Raw genomic sequence first — 18,690 nt, forward strand, 5'->3', positions numbered from 1 at the left:
GTGGCCGGGAGCCTCGCGCCGCCCGGAGCCGGCGGCGGGCGGAGGCGGCAGGAGGAGGCGGCAGCTGCAGGAGTAGCGGCGGCGGCGGCGGCGGCGGCGGCATCTCCTCCTCACATGACCCCACGGTTTGTCCCCGTGATCAGCGCGAGCGGCTCCCGGGTCTCCTCCGTCCCCTCCTGCCGCGCGGCGTGAGCGCCGGGCTCGGGCCCCCCCGGCCGCCCGCCCCCTCCCCTCCCGCCCCTCCCCTCCCCCCCCGCCCCCCCCATGGACATGCTGGACCCGGGTCTGGATCCCGCTTCCTCGGCCACCGCTGCTGCCGCCGCCAGGTAAGCGCGCCGACAGCTCGCGCCCCTCCGCGCGCCCTGGGCCCCGGCCCCTCGAGCCCCGCGCGCGGGGGCCGCCATGATCCCGAGCGGCCTCTCGGCCCGGCTCAAAATGGAGGCCGCGGGGAGGGGATCCGGGCGGCCGGGGCTCCGCACTAATGCTGACCCTGGCGGGGACCGGGCCTGGAGGGGGCGGGCGGCGGGCCGCTGCGCCCCGGCGAGGGGTGCGGGCCTGGCTGACCCCGGGCCCTGCCCCTCGTGTGCCCCCGCAGCCACGACAAGGGACCCGAGGCCGAGGAGAGCGTTGAGCTGCAGGAAGGTGAGTGTTTGCGGGGGCCACGGGGGCTGCGGCCCGCGCCGGGGTTGCAGGCCGGGGACGCCGGGAGACCCCCGCGCGCCCGCTGAGCGTGCCCCCTGCCCTGCTGCCCCCACAGGCGGGGACGGCCCGGGGGCCGAGGAGCAGACGGCGGTGGCCATCGCCAGCGTCCAGCAGGCGGCGTTCGGCGACCACAATATCCAGTACCAGTTCCGCACAGAGAGTAATGGAGGCCAGGTGAGGCGGCCACGGGCCGGGAGCCCGGAGGGCCAGCGCCGGGGCGAGCGGAGGGAGGGAGGACGGACGCATGCGGCGGGACAGGGAGAGAGCCTCCGACCTGTCCCCGGCTCGGGCCCCCAGCGTCGGTCTCGTCGCTCTGCCGCCCCCTGCAGGTGACATACCGCGTAGTCCAGGTGACTGATGGTCAGCTGGACGGCCAGGGCGACGCGGCCGGCGCCGTCAGCGTCGTGTCCACCGCCGCCTTCGCGGGGGGGCAGCAGGCTGTGACCCAGGTGGGTGTGGACGGGGCAGCCCAGCGCCCCGGCCCTGCCGCTGCCTCGGTACCCACAGGTCCCGCAGCACCCTTCCCGCTGGTAGGTGGCCCGAACCCAAAACTTAACGGGGAGGGGTTGGGGGAGCCGGAAGGTCCCCGGGGGCGGGGTGTGTGACACACAAGTGATGTTCTCTGGGCTGGCAGGCTGTGTACGGTCTGGTAGGAGTTTTGCACAGGCATCGGATGGGTGTTTTGGAATTGCTTTTCTCCGTAAAACAGGAAAACTTGTTAGAGGAAAGAGTAGAGAGCTATGGTGACAGTCGAGTCCCGTCGGAGATGAGTTGCTAGACAGTGGTACACAGCATGGGCTTCCCTCTTGTCTCACAAAATAGTAAACACACACCGACCGACACGAGTAACAAAGGTGGGATAGCAGGGGTGGCTAAGGACGGCCTGTTATGTGTACTCCTTCCCTAGGCTGTAATTCAAAATCCATTCAGCAATGGTGGCAGCCCATCGGCCGACGCCGTCAGCGGGGAGGCACGGTTTGCGTATTTTCCAGCATCCAGTGTGGGTGATACCACAGCTGTGTCTGTTCAAACTACAGACCAGAGCCTACAGGCCGGAGGTAAGGGGTGGAAGGGTTCTGAGGGTAGAGGTAGGGAAATCACTTAAGCAGTTACGATTTGACCCGTTACTGAAGTTCACTGAACATTTCCTCCAGGCCAGTTCTATGTCATGATGACACCCCAGGATGTGCTTCAGACAGGAACACAGAGGACAATTGCACCCCGGACACACCCCTATTCTCCGTAGGTGACAGTCCCATTGTTGGAGGCAGAGGGGAGGGAGGGTTTGCTGGGCTGGTCAGTATACAGCAGTCGTGGGCTATGGTTTTTGTGAGCTTTTGCTTCTGAAGTGTCAATTTAAAAAAAAAAAGTCTATTTTCACCCTCCTTTCACGGGGATTTACTTTGCACAGATAATTGTGAAGGGGATGGAGAGCTAACTCAGTGGTGGTACGCTTGCCTAGCATTTTGCAAAGCCCTGGGTTCAGTCCCCGGTACCCTAAAAACAAAGGTGTTTGTTGAGTCTGATAGCTTGGTAAATGCTGTCATTTCCCCTTCTGTTTCAGGAAAATTGATGGAACCAGAACTCCTCGAGATGAGAGAAGAAGAGCTCAACACAATGAAGGTAAGGATGGTGGAGTGTTCCTGGGTGCTCTGGGTTCTCCTGGGTGCTCTGAGCCCACTCACTGCCTGACATGTCCAGGTGCTTGAGAGGTGCTTGCCGAGTGGGTAGGTCAGAGCTGATGGGTGGAGGACAGCAAGATGGAGGGCATGGATTGGGTTTGCCCAGATATTTTGTCTTGCCCAGCCTGTGATTCTGATTTAATTTGTTGGCCATCCTCTTGAAGTGGCGTACCCCAAATCTGGACATGGGTTTTGACCTCATTAGCAAGCTACTTGTTCTCCATCTGTAACTGGGTAGCTTCTGACCAGCTGAAACCAGAGCTTCCTGCCCTTCCTGGAAGCTACACGTTCCACCCTGAGGTCTTTTGTCCTTTAGTGTTGTTCCTTGGTCTCCCAGCCTTGATTGGTCACCACCGCTAAGCACATAGCCCCCCTCAGGGTAAGGTAGTTCTGATACCCAAACAGCCATCGCTCAACAAATATTTACTGACCCTGAATCCCAGGCAGGGCAGGGCAACACAGCGCAGGCCCTGTGCCAAGTCTGCAGCCTGGCCTAGAGAGTCAGTCAGACTTGCTACTGAAGGACAGCTGAGGGATTGCTGAAATGTTGAGGTGAAGTTGCTCCAGGAAGGTTTTTCTAGGAGCTTGGCAAGTAGAGGGGCATAGACTGAAGAGAATCAAGTTCTTTCAAGGGTACTGTTTGCTGGTTGCTGAACTTCTGTGCGCTTTCTTCAAGAATGAGCCTTTCTTTAAGGGTGAAGCCTCAGGTGTCCAGGCAAGGCCCTAAGACTTAGGAGTGCTTTGATGTAAATGGGGGTGGAGGACACTGCTGTTCTAAGTGGCAAGTTCAGGCTTCCAGCCAATAAGTCCATACCCATGCCAGCCTCATCTAGACGTCAGGTACACAGTGGATACCAACAGAGACAAGGTCTGTGCTCTCACCACTCACTGGTAGGAGACAGGCTGAACACAGTTGCCATGTGCCCTCAGCATGCCGGAGCACTGGGTGAGAGAAAACTGAGCAAGTGGAGTAGAGTTGTCAACACGCTTCAGAGGCCTCTCTCGGGGATCTGGAGGCAGCGCAGAGAAGTGTCTAGGCCCAGAGCAGACACGGACACTTTAAGTTTGAGGAAGAGCAGAATGGGGAAGGGAAAGAGGAAGGTCTTAGTGCTGAGGGAAACCTGCCAGGCTGGCTCACGCAGGGTATCTAGGAGCTCTTCCCTAATTGGTTTTCCTGACCCTGGGGATGTACTCTGATCACGAGGAAGCCATCGTGGGGTCTGTGCGTGGACACAGAATGATAAGACGATGGGAAACAAAGAAGTCCTGTGTTAGAGATGACGTCTGGGCAGGGAGAGGCCTGCTCTGAGGTGTCAGCACTCAGAGGATGGGCGTAAGGAGCCGGTTTCGGGAACTGCTAGGTTGAGGCCTAATGCCCAGGACGGGTGGCTTTGAAGGAAAAGGGTAGGCTGGGGATTGGTGGTTTGGGATGTGGTTTGGGGAAGAGTTGGTGGTTCTCTAGTGGGTCACTCGGGCTCCTACAGCTCCTCTGCCACCTCAGGTCTGCTCTTCAGCCTGCACCTGTGTTGTCTGATGGAAGGTGACACAGTCCTCAGCTCTGACTCCAGCCTCCCACTGCGTGTTCCTCAGGCAGGGGCAGCCTGCAGTGGGGATGGAACGGGGCCCTGTGCCTCGCTCGCCCTGGATTGTTTTTCATCCATAACCTCACCCCTGCATCCAGCCCTCTGACTTCTAACCTGTAGAAGGTTTGAACCACCATCTGCCTGTCCTCCTTGTAGCTTGGCAGTCTAGCCTACCAGACTGGCTCCGTTGAAGGTCACCTGTGACGACCTCATTGCCAAATCTGCTGGCTTCCTTTCCTGTCTGAGCTCCAAACATCTGCTGTGGCTGTTAACCTCGCCTCCACCACTTTTGGGAATGTTCCTCCTCCTGTTCTCTCTTACTCTTCTACCCTCTTTGTTTGTCCCTCCGCTCCCATTCCTACAACAACCTGGCATTCTTAACAGGCTCTCCAGGCTGAGCCTGGGGGTCACAGGAGAGGTCCCTGGGCTGTCCTTACAGAGAGGCCCTCAGAACTGGGAAGCAGCATCCGTGGGTGTTTCTTAAGGCCTGGGCCTGAGTTCCTTTTCCACTAGTAAACACTGGCCACAGGTGCGCCTGCTCTAGTTGTCACACCCCAAACACTCGCCCCTGGCACCACAGTCTCATATTTCTTTTATCCAGAAAGGTGGTAGTTGCCTCTTCCATCCTCCTGGGCCTTGGCCCAGCCCAAAAGATGCAGTTTCTACTTCTTGGGAATTTCATCTGAAATTGCCACTCAGAATCTCCCATGTCTGTCTGTCCCTGAGACTTCTCATGCCCGTGTTGTCCTTACAGAACACACTGCCTGCCTTTCCGAGAGGCCCCGAGCATGCTTCCCTGCCAGAGCCAAGGCAGGGTGGCTTTCAGAGCTCTATCCTTGCCTTCCCAGGACTCCGCTGTGCTCACAAGAGTTACCTGTGGTTTATCTTCCCCTCTGGCTTTTCTGCAGGGGTGGATCTGGGGTGGGTTCCAGAGGGTGCCAGCAGGGCCTGAGGAAGCTCTGCACGTTGTATCAAGGGACCTGTGGGGAGCCTGGGGTTAATGGTGGCAGAAATGCAGGTCTTTCTGTGAAATCTGACTTTAAGTGCTGGGCTCACTGTTTGTAATAGAGTCCTACTTGGGTTCTTCATTTATGGTGGTGCTTGGGGTTTTGTTTTGTTTTGTTGTTTTGTTTTATGGCACTGGGGCTCGAACCTATGGCCTGGAGCATGCTAAGAAAGTACTCTGCCAGCAACTATATTCCTAGGGTCTCACTGTTTGTCCAGGCTCATCTTGTACTTGGAAGCCTCCTGCCCCTGACTCCCTAGTAGCTGGGATCCTCAAATCTCTCTTTTAAAAGCTGAGTGTCATGGTATACTCTTGTAATCTCAGCACTGGTGAGGCTGGAGCAGAATCAGCTGGATTGCATAGTAAGAACCTGTCTTAAAGAAAAAACAAAGGAACAAACCTCTTCCTGATGCAAACCTATAGCTATAAACTTCTGACTGTAGATTTGTGGCCCATTTGAATAGGTTTTTTATTCTGCTTTGGTTTTTTGTTTTTTTGTTTGGTTGGTTGGTTGGTTTTTGGTTGTTTTTCTAAATTGATTCTTTTTTTTCCTGTAATAATTTATTATTTTTATTCCTTTTACATCTAGACCACAGTCCCCCTCCCTCCTCTCCTCCCATATCCCTCTTTGCAGATCCTCCCCGCACAGTGCCCCTTCCTTGGGCACCAAGGAAGAGAATGACTGTTCCTTCAGTCTCCGCTCCATCTTTATCCCTGCACATCTTGTAGGCAAGACAAATTTTGGGTTGAAAGTTTTGTAGATAGATTGATGTCCCCCTCCCTCCTCTGGAAGTCCTACCTGGCTACAGGAAGTAGCCCTTCAGTCTCTACATCCCTCTCTGGTAGGAATCTCAACTAGAGTCACACCCATAGACTCCCTGTATTCTCTGACAGTTTCCATTCTCAGTCCCAGCTCTCCTCTGCCCACATCTGACTGCCTCCTCGACCCCTCTCCTACCCAGTTCCCTCTGTCCATACAGCTCCAGGGACTGTTTCATTTCCCCTTCTAAGTGAGATTCACGCATCCTCCCTTGAGACCTCTATTACCCGGTTTCTTCTGTTCTGTGGATCATAGCATGGTTGTCCTGTACTTTATGGCTAATATCCACTTGTTAGTGAGTACATACCATACATGTCTGTCTGACTCTGGGTTACCTCACTCAGGATGATGTTCTCAAGTTCCACTCATTGTCTGCAAAATTCATGATGTCTTTGTTTTCAGTAGCTGAGTGGTATTCCATTGTGTAGAGGTGCCACGTTTTCTGTATCCAATTTTAGTTGAGGGACATCTGGGTTGTCTTCAGTTTCTGGCTATTACACATAAAGCTGCTATGAATATAATTGAGCAAGTATCCATTTGGTATACTGAAGCACCTTTTTGGTATATACCCAGGACTGGATAGCTGGGGCTTGAGGTAGAATTATTCCCAGTTTTCTAAGAAACTACCAGATTGATTTCCAAAGTAGTTGTACAAGTTTGCACTCCCACCAGCAATGGAGGAGTGTGCCCCTCACTCCACCTCCTCCACAGCGTGTGCTGTCTCTCGAGTTTTTGTTTTTTGTTTTTTTTTTTTTTGGTTTTTCGAGACAGGGTTTCTCTGTGTAGCCCGGGCTGTCCTGGAACTCACTCTGTAGACCAGGCTGGCCTTGAACTCAGAAATCCTCCTGCCTCTGCCTCCCAAGTGCTGGGATTAAAGGCGTGCACCACCACCGCCCGGCCCAGTCTCTCGAGTTTTTGATCTTAGCCATTCTGACCAGTATAAGATGGAGTCTCAGGATCGTTATGATTTGCATTTCTCTGATGACTAAGGATGTTGAGCGTTTCTTTAAGGGCTTCTGAGCCATTGGAGATTCCTTTGTTGAGAATTCTCTGTTTAGCTCTGTGCCTCATTTTATAATTGGGTTATTTGGTTTGTTGGTATCTAATTTCTTGAGTTGTTTTATATCTGTCGGATGTAGGGTTGGTGAAGATCCTTTCCAGACCCGTACACTGCTGTTTTGTCCAGTTGACAATGTTCTTTGCCTCACAGAAGCTTTTCAGTTTCATGAGGTTGGGCAAATGTTTTTATTATCATTTGTATCAAAATATTTTCCAGTTTTATGATTTTCTCTTTGACCCTTAGGTTGTCAGGAAGCATGTTGCCCAATTTGCAGACATGTCGTAGGCCCCGGGTCTCATTTTTGTTTGGTTTCTCAGTTCTCTGTAGTCAGAGCACAGCGGATATAGTTGGAGTTATTTGAGGGTACTTACCCTGGGCTCTGTGGTAGGACTGGCATGGAGAAGGCCCTGCATGCACCATGATGGACGTGTGCCTGCTGCTGTGAAAGGGGCTCTCTCCTCTGCAGGGAGGCCGCTGGCTGAGGTAGCCAGGGTTGCCAGCCTCCTGTTTTCTTGCTTTTCTTGGTGAGGGAGAGATGTGTGCAGATGTCTCCCAGTATGTCTGTCCTAGTCTTCCTTTGGTTCTGGCAGGCTGTGCTATGAGGTATGGGAGTGGATTTGTTTGTTTGTTTGTGAGACAGTGTCTTTCTATATAGCTTTGGCTGTTTTAGAACTCACTCTGTAGACCAGGCTGGCCTCAAACTCACAGAGATCTGCCGTGCATCTGCCTCCTGAGTGCTGGGATTAAAGGTGTGCACCACAAAACATGGCTGTGAGGAGTGTTTTGAGTGCTGTGCTCTAACACAGGGCTTCTGTGGTCTAACTGGCCTTCTGTAGGTCCAGTGTGTCCTAATGGTTTTTCCAAGCCAGGGACCTGTGTTACTACCTGGACACAGGCTGTGGACAGCTTACGTACATACGTACGCACACGCATATACAACATACACATCACAAGTGTTTATTATCTTTTGTGTGGTCTTGATCTTACTTTGCATCTGCCTGGGGTCCCTTCTCTCAGAAACCCAAATATGTCTTAGTGTCTCTGGAAATTTATCTGATTGTGGGGCTCCATCCAGAAAGTGTTGCTGCACCCTGCCCTTCTTTGGGCACATGTACTGTAGGCACAGTGTCCCCATACATGTCACTTCACAGTGACATCATGAGCACCAGCCAGGAGAGAGCTGGGATTGAGTCCCCTGGACCCCAGCCACACACCTCTCTACATTTTGCAAAATTAAGCGTACACCAAAGGAACTCTGCCATGCACAGAGGTGCCCTTAGCCTGTTTGGTTGAGGTGTCTTCATCAGAGGAAGGTCATGCCTGGGCCCTGAGTGGACTAAAGGACAGTGGGGAAGGGCTCAGTGAGCCCTGCAGAACCCTAGAGATACAGCCGTCTGCCAAGGAGCACGGTGGGTTTGCTTCTTGGCCCTGGCTAGACTCTGTTTTGCTGCTGCAGTCTTCCACCAAGTTCCCAGAAGATTGTACCACACTTGACAGTGACAAGCATGAGCTAGCCCTGAGCTTAGCGGAGACATATCCCTGCACTTACTGAATTCAGCATGGCTGCGTTCTTGGCAGGACACTGCAAAGGTGGCAGAGAAAGAACCACTGCTGAGCCATGAGAAAAAGGACCGAGCAGAGGGGGAGAGTCACTTTGGAAAATGAAGTCACTGAGGCCAAATTGGGAGGCACGTGTCAGTAGACCGACCAAGCAGAGGCAGGAAGCTCCACCTTTCCCAGGCCCTGAGGTCCATAAGGGAGTGGGCAAGGTGTGAGGTCAGGTCTGAAGAGAAAGGGAACCGCCCTCACCCACCCTTCTCACTTAAGGCTTGACCCATTTTCCCTTCTTACTGCCGTCATTAGGAAATGCCCCCCTTGCTGTTCTCCCACAGCCCATCAGGCTTGAGGCCCAGCTCCCCTCCACAAAAGTCGCAGGTCTCTTCAGCCCTTCTAAAAGAGAGGATGGAGGGCTGTGAGGAGGTCTGGGATCCCAGGGTCTTGTGTATCCTAGCAGTAGGAGACCTGTGCCCTAGAGGTAATGAAGGGCTGGGAAGCCTTGCTACAGCACGCTGTGAAATTGGCTCCAAGGCAGGTGGCTGCTGGCCGGCCTCCTGCGCATCCAGCAGACCGGAGGAGGGCACAGCTGGCCGCCGCCGGACAGTTGAAACTCAGCATCGCTAACAGTGGGCGACATGGCCTCTAAGATAGTGTTCACATTCCTGGGTGAGGTGAGGTCCCCAGGGCCAGGCCTCAGGAGCACAGCTCTTGTCTGGAGAGAGTAGCTTGCCAAGGCTGTGGAGGAGGATTTTAAACAGGGGCAAGCCATGGTCAGAGTTTCACATTAACGATGAAGGGGAGCTGGGCTGGAGCTCAGCTGGTAGGGTGTGGACTTCCCTCCCAGCGCTGAATAAAACCAGGCAATGGTGGCCTCTTAGGAAATTGAGGCAAGAAGGTTAGAAATTCAGAATCCTCCTCAGCTACACAGTTTGAGCACAGCCTGGCCTACGTGAGACTCTATTCCCAAGGGGACCAAAAAAACCAGAAGCCAGAGTCTGTGGACGCACAGAGAATGAGACATAAGGGTTGCAGGAACCGTGGGAGTGCTGGATCTCGCATAAGGGGTTCTATAGCACCACCCCCAAAATATGAGTCCCAGTGCCCAGACCTGCATTTTCAGTGCATGGTGTGACATTGCAGTTCTTATCAATGTGCTAAGCAAGCAGCGAAACAAGTGTGCAGCCGTCCGTGTGGGTTTCTGTCCTGACAGCATGGTACTTGAGGGTTGGCACTTGATTGGCCTCTTCATGAGACAGTGTGGCCTGTAAGGAGACAGCAGCCTTGGGTCCTCACTAGTGCCATGACTGGGCATCCCATACCATACTAGTTTCAGTGAGTCTGTCCATAGAGCTGTGATTGTCACTGTTTCCTGCAGTGGAGCGGAGAAGGAGGGACAAGATCAACAACTGGATCGTCCAGCTTTCAAAAATCATTCCAGATTGTCATGCAGACAACAGCAAGACAGGAGCGGTGAGTGTCCCCAGTCGCTTCCAGCAAGTTGGGCTACCACCAGGCACAGGAGCTGAGCTGGTCTGTCCTCTGACTCCTGTCTGCCCTCCACTCCAGAGTAAAGGGGGCATCCTGTCCAAGGCTTGCGATTACATCCGGGAGCTACGCCAGACCAACCAGCGCATGCAGGAGACCTTCAAGGAGGCAGAACGGCTGCAGATGGACAATGAGCTCCTGAGGCAGCAGGTGGGTATGGGCCTGGAGTCCACGGGGGCCCAGTGTGCCCAGGCCTAACCCTGGCTCCTCTGTCCCCGTGGTGCCTGCAGATCGAGGAGCTGAAGAACGAGAACGCCCTGCTTCGAGCCCAGTTGCAGCAGCACAACCTGGAAATGGTGGGCGAGAGTGCCCGGCAGTGATGCCCGCCGGCTCACCCTTCAGCTGCTGCCGGCCTCTGCTGCCCCTCCCCCAGCCCTTAGCACAGAGAGGGAGATGCCCCTCCCCAAGCTGCGTTTTTTTATAGTAGATTTTTAACAAAAACAAGGAGACGTAATGCATTTCTGTTGATACATTGCCCACTACCCTCCTCCGTGCGGAAACGATGCCCACCTGCCCATCTGTCCGTCGGCCTCCCCTCTCGGTCTTCAGCAGCCCGTCACTTAGCGTGGGCTATCAGGAAGACCGAGGGAGGAGGACAGAGGCCCCGCTGCCCGCTGCCTCCTTGGTCTCTAGAGGTATTGAGACAGGGTGCTTATGGGGAGGAGGGAGCTTTGGGGACGGGGGCCTTCCCTGGGGCCTGGACCTATGCAGGGAGGCCATGCCCCCCACCCCTCTTGTTTCTGGATCCCTACTCCCCTCTGGGTGTGTGGGTGTGTGTGTGTATGCGCGTGTGTGCGTGTGTGTGTGTTTTAATTTTCTTTATGGAAAATGGACAAAAAAATAGAGAGAGAGGTATTTAACTGCAATAAACTGGCCAGTGTGGCCCCGCCTTGTCTGTCTGTGTGTCCATGTTGGGCATGGGGTCGGGTAGGAGTCCTAGGGTCTCCCTGAGGTCTAAGCTTCAGTTACACTGTGACTGTGTGACAGTGGCTGGGGGGAATTCTCTGAGGCCCTGGGGTGCAAGTGAGGGGTATGGAGGCTGGGGTCAAGGACATACCCCCTGGTGTTAGACGGGAAGCTGCAGTCTCCTAGGTCAGGGCTTGAAAACAGGGCTGGTGAGGATCCCTGGGCTCTGGGGCTGAAGCCCTCCCCTCTGCACCAGCCAATGATGGGGCCTGGCCTTGAGCCCCCCACCCCCAAGAGAGGGCAGAGGGCCAGAAAGCCAGGCTTGGCCCGGCAGTCTGTCGCCTCGAATTGTAGCTCTGGCGCCTGTGCTGTGACCCCTGCCCTTGGCGGATGATGAAACCTGTCCTGAGCAGCCGCAGTGCTGCCTGGCAGGTTCGGGGAATACCCCGTCATGTCCCCAAGAGTGGCTCACCATTCCCAGGGTCTAGGCCTGCCTGGCGGTTTCCCCTTGTTGCATTTTGTACCTTGCCACAACCTAAATACTCCTGATGGCCTCTGGTGTCTTGAGAATCCTGTCTTTGGCCTTACCACTTTAGGAAAAGCCCTCTGAGGGAGCATATGGAACAAAGGAAGAGACTCAGTGGGCAGCAGCAGAGTGGTAGTGTCCCCGGGCTCTGGACATGACTGACTGGGTGCTCCCTGTGTGACAAAGACACACTGTCCAGTAGCCTATCTCTGGAATCAAAGTTTGATAATATCTCAGGCTGCGTACACCAAGGGGTTCAGGTAATAGAAAAGAGGAGAGCACACAGGCTTCAGCAGTACCCCCAAGAACCAGCTACAAAAGCCCTGGTGTAGACCGTGTACCAATCTCTGGTATATGTAGTCCAGCATGGCATGGGGAGGTTCTGGCATACCACTGCGCTTGGAGCTGTGCGGTGGGCACAGTCTGCCGTGTCCCCTGTGCTTAGAGGGAGACTGAGTTTGAGGACTAGATCAAGCCAGAACCCTGCAGTCAGTGACTGGAAGGCAACTTTAAGCGTAAACACTAATAGAGCCCAGGAGGAAGCAGGCAGCCACTCAGAGGACAGGTAGCGCCAGCTGTTAACACAAAAGCGAGTTGGCACTGGTGTTACAGACACAGTCAGTACACTGTCATGACACATGTGTAATGACTGCCACCACTGTAGGCAGAAGGTCACTCCAACATGACAGCTATGTCATACGATCTTCTCATTGGATTCCATGCTGCATGTTGGGGCTAACGCTGACACAAACTCGAGGGCATCTGTCCAGTCCCTTGGCCACTGTTCCTAACTCATGCTGGGATGCACCCCGTGCATATGTACCAAATTGCTGGGTCCATCCGAGGAGCCCAGTGAGTGACAGCCATATTGAAGACACTGATGGGGTGAGAGGCACAGTTCTTCCACTTACCAATCCAATCAATGTTTAGGGGACAGGACGGGAAATTTTCTGAGAGCCACAGGGTGACATCACAGGTGGCTGGCTGAAAGCTTTCGTCCATGGCTCTGTCTGCCCCACCCTCTGGATACACCTCTGCTGGCTGAGGGTGACACAACCCTGTCCCCTGTCACTCTGTTCCCGCTTATCTCTCCCGCCTGTTTGGCGCCACTATCTTCTTGGAAATGAGTCAGGGCAAAAGGGAGGGGGCTCAGGTGACCCTCCTCCTACTGGTCCCATAAAAAGACTGGGACTGGGTCCTGGACACCAGCACAAGTCCTTAGACTGCACAGCAGGACAGAAGGCATGATGGCACTCAGCACTCGGACCCAGGCTGCCTGTCTCCTGCTTCTCCTCCTTGCCAGCCTGAGCAGCAGCACCTATCTCCAACAACAGGTGAGCACCCCAGGCCCGCTGTGGTGGGAGAGCCAGGTCCCAGTGAGGCAGGAGCTCATCAGCACTGAGCATTTAAAACGGTTTAGGAGTGGTGGCAGCTGCTGACAAGGACAAGCGTGGTCCTTAGCGGAAGGGCTGAGAGGCTGCATGAGTGTTGAATAGCTACTCTGTCGTCCTACTATGGAGAATGGACAGGAGGAACATGGTGTGAGGCAGACAAAATGTTCTTCCAGCTGTCCCATCCCGGTCAGGGCATTCCTGAAGCATCTTTAAGTGACTATTTAGTAAAAGCTTATTGTGGATAGCGCAAAAGACAATGAGCAGAAAACTCTCATGAGGAAGGACCAGAGGTGGGGCTAAGAGGCTGACGCAAAGTAGTCTATAAGAAAATGATACAGAAGGGGCTGGAGAGATGGCTTAGCCATTCAGACCACTTGATGCTTGTGCAAAGGATCTAGGGTCAGTTCCTGACACCCTATGGTGGCTCACAACATTCTTAACTCTAGTTCCAGGGGATCTGATGCCTGTGTGGGCACTCCAAAGGTGGAATTGGGGGAAATTCAGAGTTCACAGTCATTCCTGGCTGCAAAGCAAATTCGTTACCAACTTGGGCTACATAAAAAACCCTGTCTCATAAAAAACAAAAACAAACAAAACACCGAACAGCAACAAATGGATACTAGATTTCTGTGGAGCTGAGACAGCAGAGTGGGCACTCAAGGCAATCACAAGACCCTTGGGGACCGTGGGGTCTGAAAAGTGGAGCCGTTGCTGGAAGTGAGGAGAGGGCTGTAGAGGCTCTGCCGTGCCGAGCTCTGTGGACAGCTATGCACCGGAGGATTGGTCCTCACGTTGCTGAGACACAGGAGGGGAAGCCACAATCCAGCTGATGGTGCTGTCAGCTGTCAGCGTGCTATGAGGTGACCTGGTTGTAAGAGATGAGTTGCAGGGGAACCTGTTGGGAGCCTCTAGGAGAGTACAAGAATGAGTGCTTTTAGAAACATCCAAGGAACAGCGAGGGGAGACAGGGCGGTAGGGTCCCTTCTAGGAATTCCATCTAAGCACAGGTCCCTAAGTCCCTGGGGAAGAAGCTGGCAGAGACAAGTCAGAAAGCTATGCCGGGGATTGCACAATACTTAGTACCTCTTCTGCTTTCACAGATGAGACAGACGACAGCACTGCAGCCTTTGCACAAGGCAGAAAGCAGGACCGACAGTGCGGTAAGAGAATCTGGGACGCCCTCCCTGACCCCCCAGCCTCTCCCGTGTCCAAGCGAGGCTGCTTACCTCTTTCTTTCCACAGCTCCTGATGCAGAAGCGAAGGAAGCGAGACACCAACTTCCCCATCTGCGTCTTCTGCTGTAATTGCTGTAAAAATCGTTCCTGTGGCATCTGTTGCTTCACGTAGACAGCCAGCCTAGAGCGACGTCCTGACCTCTCAACACCCCTGCCTCTTCTTGCCCCGCTTATTTATTTTTGCCCTCCTCCAGCAATGACCTTGAAATAAAGATGATGGTTTCCTTTTCAAACTATGGTGTCTGGGTTTTTTACCTTTTTTTTTTTTTTCCTTGCCAAAGATATGGACTTGTTGCAAGCCCTGCCATCCAGGGACAGACATTTGGCAGGATATACAGGTCTATGTACACTGAGGCTGCTAAAAAGCTGGATAAAAGCATTTCTTGTCTGTTCTTCACTTTGTTTCTTACTTCAAAAGATCTGGAGTTTATGTAGCAACTCAAGAAGAAAGTTGAAAAGACTTTCCTCAGTCTTTTTCTTTCTTTCTTCTTAAAAACTTTTTAAAATATGTGCACGCCTTGCCCATGTGAGCGCGCGCCCGTGTGTGTGTGTGTGATTGTGAGTACATGTAACAGCCAGAGTAGCCTCAGCTGGTATGAAACTTGCTTTGTCAAACTCACAGAGATCTTCTGCCTTTGCCTCCTGCGTCTTGGGATTAAAGGTGTGTGCTGTATCTACCATCGATTTTTTTTCTTTTCTTTTTTAATATTTTTTTTTAATTCTGTGTGTATGTGTTTCTGGTTTTTTTTTTTTTTTTTTTTTTTTTTTTTTTTTTTTTTTTGGTTTTTGAGACAGGGCCTCTCACTGAACCTGGAGCTCCCTGACTTCCCCATAAACTGTCTGACCAGCAGGTCTCTCTGATCCATCTGTCTCTGTCACAACAGCTTGTAATATGGGTGCTAGCACTCAGTTTGCGCTGCAAGTGCCTTACCCACTGAGCCATCCTTCCAGCCTGCTTGCTCTACAGGGACACAGATACATGAGTCAGAATTCACTATTGTCCCAGCTTGTATGATTTCAACAGCCCTAGTGACTAGAAAGGACATTGGTCACTTGGCCTCTGTTGGATTCTGTAAGGGAAATAATAGTCTAAATACGTGACAGATGCCCTGGGAACTGGCTGCCATGTCCAGAGGCATAGAGAGAAGGGCGTCTGACTTTGTCAAGACAGACTGGAAAGCCTCTTTGTGAGCTATACTAATACTTTAAATATTGGCAGCTAAGCTGACTATTGCAGTTCAAACCAGTAGCAACAACAATAACAAATTCTTTCATCACGTGCCCTTCTCTCCCCGCGAGGACTGAGTAATCAAACACAGGCCTCACATAGAACAGCCAGATACTTACACAACTGACGTATACCCTGAGCCAAGAGACATACATCTATCTATCTATCTATCTATCTATCTGTCTATCTATCTATCTATCTATCTATCTATCGTAGACAGTGCAGTCTAACTTGGACTTGCACACTCTAAGTAGCCAAGGATGACCTTGCACTTCTGATCCTCCTGCCTCCACCTCCTGAGTACACTTGGCTTTTATGCAGTGCGGCAACGCACATGCAGGGCCTGGTTTAAGCTGGAGACAGGGTCTCAATGTGTAGCCCAGGCTGCACTAGAACTCACTATGTAGCTCAAGCTGGCTTTTTAAAACTTGCTGCAATCCTGCCTAAGGCCAACTAGTACTTAAAAAGCCCATCTATCTGTAGGACAAACTCAACCAAACTAGAAGGCAGCAACAACCTCACCCACCACAACCTTTTACCTCAGAGACTGCTATGAGGCTGGTCATCAGAGGGAGGTGATGACAAAGACACCCCACCCCCCTCACCCAACTCCCGCCTACTATTTTACAACCTTGAAACTTGGTTTCAAGGCCACCCTAGTTTCTCTTGGTGGCTTTACTTTGTTTAATGTAACAAACACAGTCTTGATGGGGCACTAAACCAGAGGCACTGATCACATGGCATTAGTCCAGAGACAAGGAGCATACTCAGTACAGCAGAAGTAAATCCCCCCTCACGCCGACAATGACGTCACAGCCCTTGATTATATTGCTGCGCTGCGCTGCGCAGCGCAGCGCAGCGCAGCGCAGCGCAGCGCAGCGCAGCGCAGCACAGCACAGCACAGCACAGCACGTTGTTCTGGAAAACATCGGAACTCATGAAGAGCTCTGTTCCCTGGCTTGCTCCGCCCCCTGGCTTGCTCCGCCCCCTGGCTTGTCCTTTCACATTCTTCAGAAGTCCCTCTCCCCTCACAGTTTTAGGATATGACTTGAGTATTTCAGAATGAAGGCAGTCCATAGAAGCCAGTCACCCCTGGGTGAATTCGGGTCGCCATATTACCTAGATTCGCAGTTTGCGCAACCCACTGAAAGGTCCTTTTTCTAAGACTCAAGCAGCCTGGGAGCTGTAGGAGACAAGGGCCACAAGCTAACTAGTTAGGGGTTTCTTGAATGAAGACAGAGGGGCAGGAAGCGGACTCTGCTATGGACGGCTTGGCTCTCCACAGTACTGGTGCTTCTGCCTGTTGAACTCAGTCAAGAAGAAGAATGTAGATTTGTCTTGAAAACGGACAAATGTTCCTAAACGTGAACAATCGGTATCAACAACAGAGAGGCAAGGTTTCTTTGTTTTGTTTTGAAAACAGTTTCATTGTAGCCCCAGCTGTCCTGGAACTTGCTAGTAGACTAGGTGCCTGGAGAAATGACCTGGCAGTTAAGAGCCTGTACTGTTCTTGCAGAGGTCTGGAGTTTGGCTTCCAGCATCCAGGTCAGGCTGCACAAAGCCACCTCTAACTCCAGCTCTAGGGAGTCTGAAGCCATCTTCCTTGAAACTCCTCTGCCAAGTGGAGGGAGAGGTGGAGGAAAGAAGCGAATGTGCAGGCTGAAGCGCAAGAGAAGAAAGATAAGGCAGAGGGAAACTAGCTTGTGTACCCGAGAAGGCTGGAGGAGCAGAGGTAAGGGATGCAGAGGGCTGACGGCTACTGTCAATAATAAGTCTCAGTGGATCTGATACATCATCATCATGCTTGCTAAGACCACCCGAGAGACTGACTGCCTTCCTCACAACCAAAACCAGTCCCGCTGGCTCTCTCCCCAGCACCTGCTGCATTCCGGACTAGTCCTGTTCTCATTTGCGGCCAAGTGTAACTCCTGTACAATAACCCATCTTCTTCGCAGACTCAAAAATAAAAAGAAAAGAAAAAAAAAAGTAAGTCAGCAGAGTCGCACCTTTGAAGGTTCCTGGAGGTTGTCTACGATTGACGGTGGCAACCGACCATTCACAGGAACCTCTAAAAGCATAAGCTAAAATGTATCCTTCTTCCAGTTAGCTGTTTTCAGGGGGATTCTGTTACATCGGCAGAAACGGCCGCTTTATAGCATTACTGATTACACTGAATTGCTATAGATACTCCTCTCACTTTTGGACACAGTTCTCCAGAAGGTCCTAGAACTGTGTAGATGTGAAGCGGACGGATTACAGTTTTAGTGTTCAAGCCAGGGTGGTGGTGGTGGCGTACACCTTTGATCCCAGCATTCAGGACGCAGAGGCAGGCGGATCTCTGAGAGTTCCAGGCCAGCTTGATCTACAGGGTGAGTTCCAGGACAGCCAGGGCTACACAGAGAATCCCTATCTCGAAAAACCAAAACAACAACAACAACAAAACCCGAGAAAATGTCTCAGTATATATCCCTGGCTGGCCTGGAACTCGCTATGTATATCAGGCTAGTTTCAAATTGATATTGATCCTCCTGCCTGTGCGTATTGACTGTTGAAATTAAAGGCATGCACTGCCATGCTTGGCTTCCTCTATTTTGTTTTACAAGGTTTATTTTTCATTTTTATTCCATGTGCATTTACGTGAGTATCTGCCATGTGTGTGAAGGTACCTTCGGAAAACAGGAAAAGGCACTGGAGCCTCTGGAGCTGGAGTTGCAGGATGTTGTGAACTGACTAACGTGAGTGCTAGGAACGGAACTGGAATTCTGGGGAAGAGTGTTACCTGGTCTTAAGCACTACACACACACACCCCTCTTAATCTCTCCATTCCTTGCCTCTTTTTTTTTTTTTTTTTTTTGAGACAAGGTCTCTGATAGCCAAGGCTGGACTCTGACTATGTAGGTGAAGTCCATCTTGGACTTCTGACCCTCTCTCCCTCCTGGCTCTACCTTCTGAGTGCTCGAATTATATACATGTGACTCTATACCCAGTATGTGTGGTGCTGCAGTGAGAACACTGGGTTTTATACATACTAGGCAAGCACTCTACCAAATGAGCTATCATCCCAGGCCTTTGACAAAATGCCGCTGCTGCTGCTGACCTGAGGACCACACTGTTGCGACCCTTGACATGAAACAGCCATTCCTGATTATGATGAGCAACAAAGGAACCCTGGGCTTGCCAAGACCCAGGCCCTGGCCCAAGATGGTGTTAAGAGATAAAGTGATTAACAGGACCGTATTGTCTGAAGATGCCTTCTCTAGTTTGCATGCTATTTTGGATAAAACTGGGCTAACAAGCAAAAGTCATTACACGATACAAAATCTCTATGACCACCCTCCGTTTATCTATTGATGTCTTAAACCCCAGAATGTGACCTTAGTTACAGATGGGATCTCCTGTGAGGGAGTGGGTGATAAGACAGGTCCAATGTAGAAGAGGATAACCTT

The 18,690-nt window shown here is 52.2% G+C and overlaps 3 protein-coding genes across 4 annotated transcripts in view; 2 read left to right on the forward strand and 1 right to left on the reverse strand.

The window, feature by feature from the left end:
* Positions 1-1,079, reverse strand: part of Fam187b (family with sequence similarity 187 member B) — a 36,565-nt gene extending 35,486 nt beyond the window's left edge. Inside the window, exon 1 of the transcript XR_003713949.1 lies at positions 1,041-1,079. The gene's annotated coding sequence lies outside the window, so the exon portion shown is untranslated. The remainder of the gene's footprint in view (positions 1-1,040) is intronic.
* On the forward strand, positions 250-10,850 carry Usf2 (upstream transcription factor 2, c-fos interacting). 2 transcript variants are annotated; one of them, XM_028787669.1, is made up of 10 exons: positions 250-326; positions 596-642; positions 758-876; positions 1,032-1,232; positions 1,610-1,760; positions 1,857-1,944; positions 2,267-2,325; positions 9,786-9,880; positions 9,977-10,105; positions 10,186-10,850. In XM_028787669.1, the coding sequence occupies exons 1-10, from the start codon at positions 265-267 to the stop codon at positions 10,273-10,275; spliced, it is 1,041 nt and encodes a 346-aa protein (XP_028643502.1). In that variant the 5' UTR covers positions 250-264; the 3' UTR covers positions 10,276-10,850. The 2 variants fall into 2 exon arrangements, with proteins under 2 accessions (XP_028643502.1, XP_028643503.1); XM_028787670.1 differs by lacking the exon at positions 1,032-1,232.
* A 1,697-nt stretch (positions 10,851-12,547) lies between these two features.
* On the forward strand, positions 12,548-14,249 carry Hamp (hepcidin antimicrobial peptide). The gene is made up of 3 exons (XM_028787644.1): positions 12,548-12,721; positions 13,882-13,941; positions 14,024-14,249. Exons 1-3 carry the CDS (start codon positions 12,632-12,634, stop codon positions 14,126-14,128), a joined length of 255 nt encoding a protein of 84 aa, XP_028643477.1. The 5' UTR covers positions 12,548-12,631; the 3' UTR covers positions 14,129-14,249.
* The last annotated feature ends 4,441 nt before the right edge of the window (positions 14,250-18,690 follow it).

Source organism: Grammomys surdaster, unplaced genomic scaffold, assembly GCF_004785775.1.
Source record: "Grammomys surdaster isolate TR1022 unplaced genomic scaffold, NIH_TR_1.0 125671, whole genome shotgun sequence".
NCBI lineage: Eukaryota > Metazoa > Chordata > Mammalia > Rodentia > Muridae > Grammomys > Grammomys surdaster.

Bases quoted from the DNA above. Each gene is read 5' to 3' on its own strand.
- Hamp (XM_028787644.1), top strand. From the start codon at position 12,632: ATGATGGCACTCAGCACTCGGACCCAGGCTGCCTGTCTCCTGCTTCTC. The intron at 12,722-13,881 runs GTGAGCACCCCA...CTGCTTTCACAG, and splicing joins GCACCTATCTCCAACAACAG to ATGAGACAGACGACAGCACT. The intron at 13,942-14,023 runs GTAAGAGAATCT...TTCTTTCCACAG, and splicing joins AAAGCAGGACCGACAGTGCG to CTCCTGATGCAGAAGCGAAG.
- Usf2 (XM_028787669.1), top strand. From the start codon at position 265: ATGGACATGCTGGACCCGGGTCTGGATCCCGCTTCCTCGGCCACCGCT. The intron at 2,326-9,785 runs GTAAGGATGGTG...TGTTTCCTGCAG, and splicing joins AAGAGCTCAACACAATGAAG to TGGAGCGGAGAAGGAGGGAC. The intron at 9,881-9,976 runs GTGAGTGTCCCC...CCTCCACTCCAG, and splicing joins ACAACAGCAAGACAGGAGCG to AGTAAAGGGGGCATCCTGTC.